Below are 15,459 nucleotides of genomic sequence, written 5' to 3' on the forward strand. Positions count from 1 at the left end.
CAACATAAAAATAATATAAAGAAAACTAGTAGAAAATCTAAATCCGGTGATATCACCTTTTAAGTGAGTTTTATAAGGATAAATTAAATTTAAATGATTTTTTAATATAGTAATAATAGTATCAGTGTTTTTGTAATAAAGTTTCTTACGTTTTTTGTGTTAGAGTTTACTGTATACTATTAACCCAACAAAAGCCTTTTTAAATAAATTATTTTTTAATTTCTTTTTATGTTACTTTAGGTTTGACATTACTATGAAACATGCAAATTTATGTAGCATAAAAAAACACACGACTTAAATTTACTTTAGATTAGGTAATGTTCGATATAAATTGATATTAGACACTACGAGATGTAAAAAAAAGTCTATCACAAATAAAAATATATATGAAATCTGTATTTTCTTAGCTCATTTTAGTTTATCGTGTTATGTATTAAACGAAGGATTTTTGTAAAGTTGAAAAATAATTGATAACAGAAAGTCAAATTTAGGATAAAGTTTGAGTCACACAAGAAGAAGATTGAGATTATATTTTCAATGATATATCAGTATCCTTAGAATTGGGATATCGTTGAACCTTTTCAGCTTAATCTTCTTCCTGAGTGACTCGACTTTTGTCTTAAGTTTGACTTCTTTGTTCACTAACTCGTCTTTAACTTTATCAAAAATTATTTCTTTGATACAAAAAAGGTTCAAAAATATACATTTCATTGTAACCTTTTTTATTAGTAGTAGAAATAAACTAAGATGAGAAAAGATGTTCGATTTTTATTTTAAATGTCATGAAAATAAAAAAGAAAAACACAATATTTTTACCACTAACATATTCTTACAATGATACACAATAACAAAACAAACTAACATTCATGCAAAATCAAAACTGGGTTTCCCAATAAACAATAACATTCACAAACAAAAATGAAAAATTAGCAAATAAATCTCAATGACAAAACAAAATTAATGACAACAAAAAAATGAATTCCCAAACCACCATCATTTTGTCGTGAGAGAATAAATCCTCACTCTCAAAAATGTTTTCCATGTTTTTGTGCAATTAGAAATGAGGATGATGTATATTTATTGTTTGAGGAAAATTATCTAGTCTACATTAGACAATAAAAAATCTAACATAAATTGTTTTCACTTCTTACAAAAATACTATCATATTTTTTAACATGGATTTTTTCACTATTAAACATAAAGTAGGGATATAAATAACTATTTTTTTTGTTAATATATCTGTTATAATACCATTCAGAAATATTTACTAGATATATGTGTCTAAACATGAAAGAATATGTGTTTGATAGTTTACATCAATTAGATAAAATAAATTTATACTTTCCAAGTTTTTTATAATCCAATTTTATTATGTAAAAGACAGAATTTTCAAGTATTTGTGAATAAATATTTGCAGTCATTATAAAACATTATTTAAATAAAGAAAATCTAAACCATTTTTTCCACGATGAATTCAAATACATCAGATTAAAACACGTGCGTAAAATATGAAATGAGATTATGAAAAAAAAAAAAGAAGCTTAACCTCTCACTCCCTCCTCAATTTTTTTATTTATAGGACAATATCTCCCTCACACTACTCACAGCTCGTGCTGTAAAGTAAGAAGAAGAAGAAGAAGGTGTGACACACAGAGAAGCAGAGAAAATGCAGATGCAACAAGTTCATGCATCAAATTCAAGCTATCTCATCTCTCACAGGCCAAGCCTCCGTGGCATACCTCAACCTTCTTTTCAGCTATGGTCAAGGCCATCGTCGTTCCCAACCCAAAGGAAGCTAAAAAGGGTGAGCCATGGTTGCAGAAACGATGTCACCAAAATCAAAGCTGTGGCTGTTAATAAAACTGAAAAATCTGTGAAAGTTAAAGCCACCATAAGTGTTCAGCCAACCATTGGTGGCATTTTCTCATCACTGGCCATCGACGCCGATGATCTAACGGATTTGCTCGGAAAATCACTTTTCGTCGAACTTCTTAGCGCTGAGCTTGATCCCAGTAAGTATACAACAACATTACTTATATCTTCACTTTCTTTAGTTATCTTTTACTAAAACAACCTCTACCTCTTCTTTTTAAGGATTATAACAAACCATTAACAGTTTTTTATATTTAAGTTATGTGTAAGATAACTTTAATTAATAATTCAAAAAATTAATTATGAAAAAAAAAACTCGTTCAAATATACATATACTTTTTTTATTAATAATAAAGTCATGGTTTTGTCACAAATTTGAACCATTAAATGGGAATTGATAATCTGACAAATTTGACAAACTTTTCATTTGATAAACTTTGACAAAGATTCTATAAAAATGAAAAATGTCCCTCAACCCCACAATATTTCATGGAATGGGTGATCCTGCCAAAGTAAAGGACAATGGAATTTGTAGTCGTTTCAGATTTTTTCAGGTAAAACCAAGGACAACGAGGGACCACTTTAATTGGTGACTTTGTGTATTAATATTTGCAAAAATATAAAATTTAAATGCTTGTATAGGAGATAAAATGTTTTTGTGTGTGAAATATTTGAAAATTTGAACCAGAATGAAGATAAAAGAACAAATTTTCAAGAAATTAATTAAACTATTGTAATGATTTGATTAAAGTAGCATAAATATTCACTAAATTTATGTATATATAAATTGTAGTACATCCAAACAATATGAAAGATTAATTATCAATATATTTATGTACATAGACAAAACTTGATTAATTAAAAGAATTGAAATAATTAATTAACTAATTTAATTTTTTAGTTTAAGAATTCAATTGAAACGTATCGACATGTATTCAAAATATTGTATAGATCTCAACTTGGTGCAAGTAGAAAAACATATGAACATGATGAAAACATATGGCATATTTTAAATTTTTTATTTTTTTAAAACTACAATACTTTAAATAAATCAGATCAATATTTTAAACTGGTAGTTAATTTTGGAGAAACTAATGTGAAGTTGGTATATTATTTATAGCTATCACCACTCATTTTGTAACTATACTATCTATCGTAATGAACTCTACTCAGATCTTTTGTGTGAGAATGGTAACTTCAGAGAAAACAGTTGATGATTAGATTTGACTTTGTTGCTTAATTAAATTAGCCAAAGAAAAGGAAGGTGATTAACGTTATTATTACTTGTGGTGTTGAATTTTGTTTTGGCAAAAAAAGAGACGAAATTAGAGAAGAAACCCATCCAAGATTTTGCCCACAGGACGCATCGATCACCAAAAGAAGTTAGGTATTTGGCAGAGTTTGACGTGCCAGTAGACTTTGGAGAGATTGGGGCTATTTTGGTGGAGAACGAACATCGCAGGGAAATGTTCATCAAAGAAATTATCCTCGATGGCTTCGAATTGGGTCCCGTTAGATTTACCTGCGAGTCATGGCTTCATCCCAAGAAAGATAACCCTGTGAAAAGGGTTTTTTTCCCCGACAAGGTTTCATCACCACCTTCACTCTTTATATAACTATTATCATTTTACTATCTAGGTTTTTTCTTTGTGAGGCATTGAAAGTGATGAGTGATTGTGTTGAAACAGTCGTATTTGCCATCTGAAACACCAGAAGGAGTGAAGAGGGTAAGAGAAGAAGAACTACAACATTTACGAGGGAATGGACAAGGTGAACGCAAGAAGTTTGACAGAATATACGATTACGATGTTTACAACGACCTCGGAGATCCAGACAAGGACCCTGATCTCCAGAGACCGGTTCTTGGTGGCGCAGAACATCCATATCCAAGGCGTTGCAGAACAGGAAGGCCTCGCTCCGCAAAAGGTACATACATTTTTTCTAATTTTTTTGTTGATGCTCCAATTTCCAAAGATTGAAGAATGAATTGAACGAGAGTGTGTTGTTGTGTGGGAAATCGTAATGACATGTCCCTGTGAATCTGCAATGCATGGTGCAGTTGCTTTTCAGCTCTACACAATCATGAGTAGTAGACTGATAAGATAGACTGTGACTATACTATACACCACGTGTACCATAACTTTTTCTTTTGTTTTATTTTCTGTTATACACCTTCAATCATTTCACAACTGTTAGAAGAAAAAGTGAGATGAAAGTTGTAATAATCGAAATAAATAAATAAAAATATTTTTAAATTTTGATAAAAAATTTGCATACTTTTAGTATAGTGGTGCATGGTATTAATTTTTGGATTGGTTGAAAAGATTCGTTGTCGGAGGAAAGAACTTCTGACGTGTACGTGCCTAGAGACGAATGCTTCTCCGAAGTAAAGCAATTAACGTTTAACTCAAAGACGCTGGCTTCGGCATTGCAAGCGTTGGTACCAGCGCTGACGGCGCTCATCGTTGACAAGAATCTACCGTTTCAAGTGTTCTCGGAGATAGATGCTCTTTACGACGAAGGAGTTCCATTGCCTGCTGGACAAGGAAAAGTCAAACTCAGCACTCTCTTGCCCAGACTCGTCAGTTTAATTAAGGACAGAGGAGAAGACATTCTCCGTTTCGAGATTCCCGCAACAATGGACAGTAAGATCCATTTCCATTTCCATTTCCATTTCCATCACTGTTCAGGTTATTACTTACTAATTCATTGTTGTTCCAATGGCAGAGGATAGATTCTTCTGGTTGAGGGACGAAGAATTTGGAAGACAAACTCTAGCGGGTCTTAACCCTTGTTGCATCCAGTTGGTCACGGTAAATTTCCTCCCTTCTCGAGTACTAACTTTTTAATCACAGTTTTACACCGACACGAATTTTCTGTCACGTAGGAATGGCCATTGAAAAGCAATCTTGACCCTGCAATTTATGGCCCTGCGGAATCAGCCATCACCACTGAACTAGTTGAGCAGGAAATCAGAGGATTCCTTACAGTCGAAGAGGTATGTTTTTGGTGCAAGAATTAATGAATAACACAGAACATGAAAACGTGAAAATTAATGTGAGAATGTGCGATTAATGCAGGCCATAAAACAGAAGAGACTGTTCGTCTTGGACTACCACGATTTGTTATTGCCATTAGTGGAGGAGGTGAGAAAAATAGAAGGCACAACGCTATACGGATCGAGGGCATTGTTCTTCCTAACCCGCGACGGCACTTTGAGACCACTGGCCATTGAGCTGGTTCGGCCACCAATCGACGGAAAGCCTCAGTGGAAGAAAGTCTTCGCACCCACCTGGCACTCAACCGGTGTCTGGCTATGGCGGCTCGCCAAAATCCATGTCCTCGCTCACGACACCGGTTACCACCAACTCGTGAGTCACTGGCTAAGAACTCATTGTGCAACAGAGCCATACATTATAGCAGCAAACCGGCAACTGAGTGCAATGCACCCGATCTACAGATTACTGCATCCGCATTTCCGTTACACGATGGAGATCAACGCGCTTGCTCGAGAGTCTTTGATAAACGCCGGCGGAATAATAGAGCAGTGTTTTACTCCGCAGAAACACTCCGTTCTGCTAAGCTCAATCGCCTATGACAAACACTGGCGATTTGATCTCCAATCCCTCCCCAAGGACCTCATCCACAGGGGCTTGGCCGTGGAGGACCCCACCGCCCCTCACGGCCTCAAACTCACCATCGAAGACTACCCTTACGCCAACGACGGCCTCGACCTCTGGGCGGCTTTCAAATCGTGGTTCACCGAATACATCGACCACTACTACGCCGACTCCAACGCTGTTCAATCAGACACAGAGCTCCAAGCCTGGTGGGATGAGGTCATAAACGTTGGACACGCCGACAAAAAGGATGAACCGTGGTGGCCGGCGCTGAAAACCAAAGAGGACCTCGTTGAAGTCGTGACGACCATTGCGTGGACAACTTCGGGCCACCATGCTGCTGTGAACTTCGGACAATTCTCCTTCGCCGGCTATTTCCCCAACAGGCCAACCATTGCGCGTACCAACTTGCCCTTAGAGGACCCTTCGGACCCGGAGTGGGAGCTGTTCTTGCAGAAACCGGAGGTGACTATGTTGAAGTGTTTCCCGTCGCAGTATCAGGCCACCACGGTGATTACGGTGCTGGACGTTCTGTCGAATCACTCGCCGGACGAGGAGTATATCGGGACCTCAGTGGAGCCGGCGTGGGAGCAGGAGCCACGTGTGAAGGCGGCGTTTGAGAAGTTCAAAGGGAGATTGAATGAGCTTGAAGGGACCATCGATGAGAGGAATGCGGATCTGACGAAGAAGAACCGGAACGGCGCCGGGGTTGTGCCCTACGAACTTCTCAAGCCGACGTCGGAGGCCGGAGTTACCGGAAAGGGTGTTCCTTACAGCATCTCCATTTGATGTTGATCCTCTCTGTTGCAGAAGTAATTTAGTTCTGTGTCTTTAATATCAATAAATGAGAGTGCTTATACTTTTTAACCTAATTTCTTTTACACAACTATCTTATATTATTACTCTTTTAATTAAATAATTTATATTTTAATTAAATATTTCACTTTAAAATTCAATATTCAAGGACAGTTTTCAATAAGTTGTTTTCAAAACTCTGATTGTAAAGTTTTTTTTCTCTTCTAAATGAATAAAAAAAATTAAAATCCTAAGCTTGGAAAGTTTGGCATTCTTTTTCTAATTTTTTTAAGTATAATTACAACTTAAAAAATCATATTGTGAAGTAACAGAACATAATGAAAAATCAGTATAATTATCCTAAAAATTCACGATTTGGAATAATTAATTTGTTTCTAATACTTACAGAAAATCTAGTACGAATGATTTTATATCTTTATATGTCAAAAGTATAATATATAATTGTCATATGATATCTTTGAAAACATTATCATCTTCTAAACGATATTGATATCTAATCAAATATACCACTTGAAATAGATTAAATTGAATATTTTAAAAATAATGAAATTACATTAAAAAAATCAATCAAATATTAAAATAAAAAATCTTATTTAATTATATAAAAATGCATACATTTTTTATATGAATTGCATATTGATCATGTAATTAAGATAGAATATCTAAATAATTTATGTGAAAATAAAATTTTTTTCTTTTGTAGATGAGATGAAAAATTAAACAACCGTAATAGTAAGCTTGAAAAAAAATATCCGTTTTTAATTTCCTAAAAAAAACCCATCTTTAATGAAAATTTAACTCTAAAAGCTCTCTTCTTATGAACACAATGTTGTTCGTTATCATTAATGTACTGAATTTTTTATTTAGTTAAAATATATAATTAACGTGTTAAATTTGTTTCCATACATAAAACTTCATAATCATCATCCTGATGTTTTTAATAAAAGCTTATTTTCTTATTAACGTTAATGATATAATGGAAACATGTCATGTACAAAAATAAAAGTAATTAAATTCTAGAAATAATAATGTATCGGTAACATATATAAAAATATTGGAAAAGTTGATGTGAAAAATTAGGTGTAGACTATCATGGGGAAGAAAGGGACGTAACATTATATATAAACAAACAAGATATTTGGTGTTCAAGATTCTGATTCTCAATAATCTAATTGTGGTCCATGAATTGAAAGTTATTAGAATTCGATGTAGAGAATATAAAATGTTGTTAAGTTGATTGATTAAATTCTATAGTTTCGCTAATTGTGGTCCATGAACTGAAAATTAGTATAATTGAATGTAGAAAATTATTATTATAATTCAAAACATTTCTTTTCATTATGTCACTTCAATATTACAAAAACAAATCAATAAATATAATACTTTTTATTCAAATTACTTTATGTTGAGAAAAATATTGAATCTCATGCAATTTTGTTGTTTTAAAATACATTTCAAATTTTAGTTTCTTCCTTCATTTTCTTTATTTAATAACTTATTACCAAATAATAGCAAAATATTCGATTAATTTTTATCATTTAAAATTCATATGATACGTAAATGATTTATAAAAAAAATAAAAAACATTAACAAATAATTTTTTTTCTCCCATTGTCTAATAAAATAAAATATTAATCAAAATAATTAACATCAAGTAAATTTATTTAAAATGTATTAAAAAAGCCGTGCACGGTATAATTACTGGTATATATAAAATATAACTCTGTTACAAAAATATCACTAGTGCATTTCAAACTTTTTACATCGCAGTATATATTTCAGTTCTTGGGTTCTTGGACAATCGGTGCATATAAACATGCAATGACATTTTTGTAATTAAAGTCAACTTTTATGTCTCGATTGTGATTTTTGTAATTGTATCCAGTGGCGGAACTTGGACAAAAAATTTAGGGGCGCCAAATTAAATTTGTTACATATAATTTTTTTTAATTAGAAAAAAAACTTTTATTTTTTCTCTTCATTTCCTCTGTTTAAAACAAGCACACATTATAGTATAATTCAAAAAAATATCACTATCCTTCGTTATTATATCATGATACCAAATTATGAATACTATTTTGATAAGCCCTTCGTACCTCATCAATTTGATTTGTTGGGTATTGTCAAATTTAAAGACGTTTTTCCCGAATCGCGTTCTAATGAAATTTTAAATTCATTATATGTAACTCTATGAACTTTAGAGATTTGTTTTTCATTATCTTGAATTTTTGATGCTCATGAAATTTCTTAAGTTTAGTTAAAGTGGATGCATTTTTTTTTCATCTTTATCATAAACCTTTCTCTCTCCAAAAAAGAATCAATTCTTTTACTCTTAATCATAATCTTTCTAATATAAATTTATCACCTTCCACCTATTTAGAAAAAAAGATAAAATTTATATTCACAAATCACAATGCAAAACATAACAAAACTCATACAAATTTAATTAAATAAGCAACACTGTATAAATTCAAAACTTTTAAAAAATAATTTACCATAGGCAGCAGAAAACATAAAATCCCTAAATTTCATAATTAAGGGTTATAATAATTTTGGGAAAAATTATAATTAAGGTTCATACAAATTTCATAAAAAAATTCCTAAAATCATAATTAAGGTTTATACTAATTTGGGATAAACTTAATTTGGAATAAACATCCTAAAAAGAATAATAAATTTAACATATATAAATCATAATAAGATACTAACCTTGATATGTGAGAGATCATCCGAAAATGTATACTTCAATCTCAATCTATGTATTTCCCATCTCTTTGTATTTATTTTTCCTCACACTTTCATGATAATTTACATGATGAAAAGATCTTATAGCCAGAAAAAAAACTCTAATATCTTTTATAAATCAATATCTCTATTAAAATTTTTATTTTATCTTTTATTATAATTTTTCATAACATAAACTTAATATAAATAATATATAAATATAATTTTAATAAATAAATATATATCATGTTTCCTAAATAGTTCCACCAATGATTGTATCTTAACACCTTAATTTTTTCATAGTTAAATTGTTGGACATAACATGTTGTAACTACTATGACAAAAAGGCTAACATGGTTGGGCCTCCAGGTTTGCTATTTTTGTATACAGTATTATAATTATTCAATTTCTTTTCTTTCTCAAATACTTATAATTGTGCATTCATTGTAGTGTAATTTACAAAGTGGCTCATATGAGTGCGATTACTATCTAATGCAATGGATATCAATCGTTGTACGTGATCACAAGTGGTTGGAAAACGGTAATAATTTCACTATATCGAATACTTATTTGCAATTTTGTCTTAGTTAATATACCAATTTAAATTATTCTCTTGTATGCAGAGATTCAGTACCACTACATCAATCCCCGCCAAGTCCATCAAATATTGAAGGATAACTTATGCAAAATACATTATACAAATGGACAATAGTACTTAATATATTTGTTTATGGTAGCATATGAGATTGTAATGAATATTACATTAATATGAATAGTATTTAAGTATTTTGCAACATTTTCTATTTGAATAGCATTTAGCTTTTGTTTTTAGCTGGTTCTGATTTTCTGGTTGAAAATTTGCAGGTTAAATGTGTTGGATATGAATGAAATAGGACCAGAATTTAAAAATAAAAACAACACCTTTACGCCTCAGTTGTAACCAAAATCGAGGCAGAAGATTATTTCAAATTTTCTTTTTCTTTTTTGTAATAGCTAATATGTCACGGTTGGACCAAACTCAAGACAATAAATCTAACTTTTTGCATGGATTGGGTCAGACCTGAGGCATAAACTATTTTTAATTTCTGATATCCCATTAGGTCTCGGTTAGATGGAAACCGAGGTAGTAACTATTAAATATGTCTCAAGTTCATAACCGAAGCATAAAGAACGACCTTTTACTTCGGTTGCATATGTTTTGGGTGCGTATCCGAAGTCAAAAGTTGAAAATAACCACTGATTTTCATTCCCTGCACCGGTGTATACGTAAGAGAAAAGATTGAACCATCATGTGGTGAAGAAACTAGAATCACTGATTCATGACAAGAATCAATACAAAATTAAAGAACAGAAATGTAGCTGGCATATATGTCACAATACCTATAGCCTCATAAACTGTCCCACAACGAGAATTTTCATAAACACATGATACAAGAAGTGTTTCTTGAGGATGTTCTTGAACCAATGAGAACATGTCTTGGATCTTCCTTTCGTTCTCATGATCTACAGACTCAACAACACTTATGCTTAACTTGAACTCATTCAAGAGCAGGATAGAGAAAAGTATAAAACAATTATAACACAGATCTACGATCTACGAACTTATTTCAAATAAAGAAACAAAAAATATAGTTGCTCTTGATTAATGACCAAGTTCTCGTCTATTGTTTTTGAAGAAAATTCCTGAACCAGTGAGCAGAGAGCTTTTGGTGTCTTTTCAAATTATCCTTGTAATCGATGAAGTTAATTCCAAAACGCAAGGTGTAGCCAGCACCCCATTCGAAGTTGTCCAGAAGCGACCATGCAAAGTATCCATGTATTTTCACCCCATCCCTTCAAACCAAAACCCAACAAATAATAATAAACGACTTAAAATCATAGAACTTTCATTATGGAACAAGTGAAGATAGAGTTTCACTTACTTGAGTGCAGTTAAAATATAATAAAGATGGCGATAGAAGTAGTCAATTCTGTAAGTATCCATCAGTGCCTCTTCAAGTGATAGTGTTGGATCATTGGACTCGTCCATGCCTAAAATTTAAGCATGAGGAAATTTTTGTTTATTAGAGGTTTATTTTTTACTATGGCAAACATGTAAATGGAATTTTTGAAGTTTAAAGTGTTACCATTTTCTGTTATGTAAATTACAGGGTTTTTGTACTTGATCTTGATGTACAACAATAGTTCTCTAAGTCCCCTTGGATAAACATATAGCCAAGATGAAGCAGCCTGCACAGAAATGAGTTATTTCATCAAATAAGTAAATAAATCATACAAACGAAGCACTTGATTTTACTAATGAGGGAGGCACACTGAGATGGCTAATTCTTTTGATATAATAACATCAAATGAAGAAGAGTGTTGCTACGTACCCTTGGTCCAATGGGTGACCCGTTTCGTTCAGCTGTCATAAGTCATAGCAGAATTTTGTTTCAATCAAAGACAGTTTCCATTTTTTCAGAAATGCAGAATAAAAGACAGTACCAATAATTAATTTCTCTAACAAAGTGTTGATCTTACTCGTAAAATTGACTCTAGTATCTTGGAAATAGCCAGTATTGGCTGAGTTATTAATTGGATGGGATATGTGAGCAGCATAATTAGTTGTGTAGTAATTGAGTCCAATGAAATCAAACGAGCCAATAAGTAGCTTCGATTGCTCTTCTGTGAACTTTGGTAATCGGTTTCCCAGCAAAGAATGCATGGTTTTTGGATACTTTCCTCTTGTAAGTGGCTGCATAAACCTGCAGCAATGAACTCAATTTACAAACATCAAACTAACACAGCCTCAGAGAGATACTTTAACAACATTACTTAAACCTTACCATCCCAACATGAAATCAAGAGCTCTTTTGGCAGCTCCATCATCTAATGTGTCATTTGAGAACGGAATAAACCAGTGACAGTTTAAGCTGATGCCTATCAAACCATTTTGAAATGCCTGCTCTCACATTCAAGTTAATATTTTGCACATTCTTAATGAACAACAGAACCAAAGAGTTACATGTTTAGGTTTTTGTTAAGATAAACTTCTTCATAATTACTTAAAAAAAAAAGCTTTTCTGGTAGTGCACCTGATATTTGGTTTTATAAACTTTGACAGCAGCTGCATGAGCTAGAAGTTGGTAGTGTGAGCTCATGTAAGGCTTTGAGCCCATACTGTAACTCCATGGCTCATTAAAAGTAATCCAATGTTTCACTCTATCTCCAAATTCCTTGAAGCATAGCTCTGCATAGTCTTGGAAATCGTTTCTGCACGTAGAGATTTGTATTCAACTCTGATGAAAAATTCAAAATTCAATTCATATAACTAACATTTGTGTTTTTGTAACTCACATAATACGAGGGCTTAAGAATCCACCGTATTCATCGTCTAAGGCTTGGGGAAGATCCCAATGGAAAAGGGTCACAAATGGCTGAATATCTGGATTAGTAACATTCTCATCAGTATATGATTATGAACATGTCAATATATATATACACACATATGAATACAGAATGGATTATAGATCTATGTATCACCATTAGCCAGCAGTTCGTTGATGAGATTGTTGTAATATTTGAGTCCTTCTTGGTTTATACCAGAGCTAATGTTTCCTTCTGCATATTTTTCAGAGTGGTGTGAATGATTTTTTCACTGATTGAAACCTTTAAACACGAAACTAATTCTAACTTTGCTTACTTGGCAATATCCTTGACCACGAGATGGAGAATCTGTAAGCATCAGTGTTCATATACTTCATGATCCCAACATCTTCCTACATCAATTTTGTTTATGAAAAATTATAAACCAAAACAGTAAGTACTAATGCAATGCTTGATATCAGTTTGGATTGTACCTTATAACGATGATATTGGTCAACAGCTACATCTCCATTACTTCTATCAGATATCTTCTCTGTTTCCAATTACAACAATTGATAAATGAAAAAAAACCAGACACATGAAAACTGTCATTGCCCAGAGGAAGTGAAACAGTGGTTATCAGATCAATATATTGATTGAGCCTTCAATTTTTTCTTCTTAAATACCTAATCAATTACACGAATGTTTTTCTTAACAATCTTTCTCATCTTCACTTTTAACAGGGTTAGGAAAACCACTTTTCATACCAGAAAATGACATTACAATAAAACCAGTCAAATTTTACACACAAAAATTTTACAATATAGAGATACCTGGATGTTTATGAGAAAAGGTATCCCATATACTTGGTCCTCTACCTCCTTCATTTGCAGCACCTTCGTACTACATCATAGACACAAATCAAGTATTAATTATTTATTATACCATACAAATCTAACACTTCTGACGACCTTAGGGCTATGTCTAGCCACTGTTAAGTTATATATGATACATCATTCTTGAGTCTTTTAAGGGATTCACTGGATATTCAACAGCAGTGAACGGTCACCAAATACTTATAATATTCTACAATACTAATTTCAACAAGTTCGTGGTATTCTTAAAAATTCAACTTACACTGAAACTTGAACTTTTACGCTTTCTTAATGGTGTCTAACAGCAGTTTGATATAACGTGACACAGTAGATACAACAAATAACAAATTTCATTAAAATTGAGACTTTTATATGACTGTGATATACACTAAAGAATGAAGTTTAAACCTAACTCAACCTTATAAACGAATATGTAATATGAAATGTGTATTCATATATTCTAAATATGTTTTATTTTGGTCGGTATAGATCTCCAAAACACTTAAAATCTTATGAACGGTAGTGAATTGAATGAAATGATACCAACCTGGTAGGCTGAGGAGGCAGTGCCAAAGATGAAAGCTGGTGGAAAACTTGTCCGATTAAGAGTAGAGACATCAAGAATAGGCGCAGCAGCTTGTGTAATTGTGATGGAAAAGCTTTCAAGGAGAGTCAAGAGTCCAAAATGGAGAAGAAATTGATAGCCACTGAATACCATATCCTTGTTCATGTTCAGTGAAGTCTCTGTATGTTCTTAATTTTTTTGATTAAACATACTCATAATGATATTGAGGTGTGATTAGCTGTTACAAACTAACATTAAATAATTTCAGAGAAGAAAACTGCTATGCAGGTTTTCAGTTTTACATTTTAAAATATTCATAGTGGTGCACTACTTTTTGCAGCACGCAGTTTAAAATAATAGTTAAAGCACTTAAAATAATAGTTAAAGCACGCACGTTTCAAAACATATCGCTATCTCTTCCTATTCTAAAAAAGTTTAAAAGGAGAAATTAATATATTTACAACTAATTATAAATAAGTTAAGAATTATTATAACATCATAACTTATATTCATAACTAACAATCAAACTAGAGTGACAGATATGTAATAAAATAGTAATACACTTTTATTATAGCAGTAATTTATAAGTCAAAAAGAAAATACACATATGGAAGAATAAAAAGATTTGAAACTCCTGAATTTATAAAAAAAGTAAAATAAAAATTCAAATGTGGATGCAAAGCAAATGAGACCCATATTTTTTTCCTCTAACTCAAAAGTCTTATATACCCATATCTTAATTAATGTTTTATTATATATATTTATAATCTAAAGTCTTATTTAAAACTTGTTTGTTTTTTATATTTTATGTCATATATTCTAATAAATGGATTTTATATGACACGTTTTAACTTATGATCCCTATAATTGATATACCGTTAACATCATTTTCAGGGAGAAAGGTGAATTTTGTTTACTAAAAAAAAAAAAAAAAAACAACCAGCTATAATTATAACGTCTTATGTTATTGCGTTGCGAAGTCCTTATATAAAGTTTTTATTTCTTTTTATGTGTCTCTTTATGTTATATAACTTTTAAAACTTTTTAAAACTTTTACTCTAAATATAACACTCACATTTATATTAATTAGCTGCTTTTTAAATAAAAAATATTTATTTTAATCTTATGATAGAAGTTTTTATTTAAAATACAAGTTTTAAATTTATGACCTGTATGTATAACTCGTTCTTCTATAAGCACTCACTAAAAGGAAATCTTATTTACCAAAACTAAGAAACCAAAAGCCAACTATAATGATAGTTGTAAGAAAAGACGTTCAAAACCTATAATTTTAATAACAATAACAAAACAAATTTAAATTTGGTAAATTGACCAAATTAGTCCAATTTTAACCAAAATTACCGATATGAACAAATTGAAAATAAAAATTACATAAATAGGTAAGTTATTATTAAAGGATTCGACTTCTGCATTTTTAATAAAGGTGAAGTCGTATTCGTACAATACTTTACTTTTTTATTATTAAAAATCTTGTATCTCTTTTTTCTTTTCCAAAAAGGTGAACTTTTTATTGCTTTCTTGCACATTTCTTTGTTTTTCAAAGTTGTATTAAATATATCTTTTATTTTAAATTATTTTTTTAAGAATTTAGTTTAATGAAATAAATTTGTATAAAATTCTT

At 31.5% G+C, this 15,459-nt stretch overlaps 2 protein-coding genes across 2 annotated transcripts; one reads left to right on the forward strand and one right to left on the reverse strand.

The window, feature by feature from the left end:
- Nucleotides 1–1,588: 1,588 nt before the first annotated feature.
- On the forward strand, nucleotides 1,589–6,364 carry LOC114169189 (linoleate 13S-lipoxygenase 2-1, chloroplastic-like). Its single transcript, XM_028054226.1, has 7 exons — nucleotides 1,589–2,012; nucleotides 3,190–3,458; nucleotides 3,561–3,798; nucleotides 4,197–4,517; nucleotides 4,600–4,685; nucleotides 4,760–4,870; nucleotides 4,953–6,364. Exons 1-7 carry the CDS (start codon nucleotides 1,667–1,669, stop codon nucleotides 6,279–6,281), a joined length of 2,700 nt encoding a protein of 899 aa, XP_027910027.1. The 5' UTR covers nucleotides 1,589–1,666; the 3' UTR covers nucleotides 6,282–6,364.
- Nucleotides 6,365–10,324: 3,960 nt separating this feature from the next.
- On the reverse strand, nucleotides 10,325–14,064 carry LOC114169307 (beta-glucosidase 12-like). The gene is made up of 13 exons (XM_028054411.1): nucleotides 13,800–14,064; nucleotides 13,211–13,280; nucleotides 12,872–12,930; nucleotides 12,715–12,790; nucleotides 12,555–12,632; nucleotides 12,369–12,456; nucleotides 12,107–12,284; nucleotides 11,858–11,973; nucleotides 11,553–11,776; nucleotides 11,405–11,436; nucleotides 11,159–11,261; nucleotides 10,955–11,063; nucleotides 10,325–10,865 (listed from the first exon to the last, which is right to left on the reverse strand). The coding sequence occupies exons 1-13, from the start codon at nucleotides 13,980–13,982 to the stop codon at nucleotides 10,694–10,696; spliced, it is 1,488 nt and encodes a 495-aa protein (XP_027910212.1). The 5' UTR covers nucleotides 13,983–14,064; the 3' UTR covers nucleotides 10,325–10,693.
- Between the last annotated feature and the right edge of the window lie 1,395 nt (nucleotides 14,065–15,459).

The sequence above is a fragment of the Vigna unguiculata genome, chromosome 11 (genome assembly GCF_004118075.2).
Source record: "Vigna unguiculata cultivar IT97K-499-35 chromosome 11, ASM411807v1, whole genome shotgun sequence".
Taxonomy (NCBI): domain Eukaryota; kingdom Viridiplantae; phylum Streptophyta; class Magnoliopsida; order Fabales; family Fabaceae; genus Vigna; species Vigna unguiculata.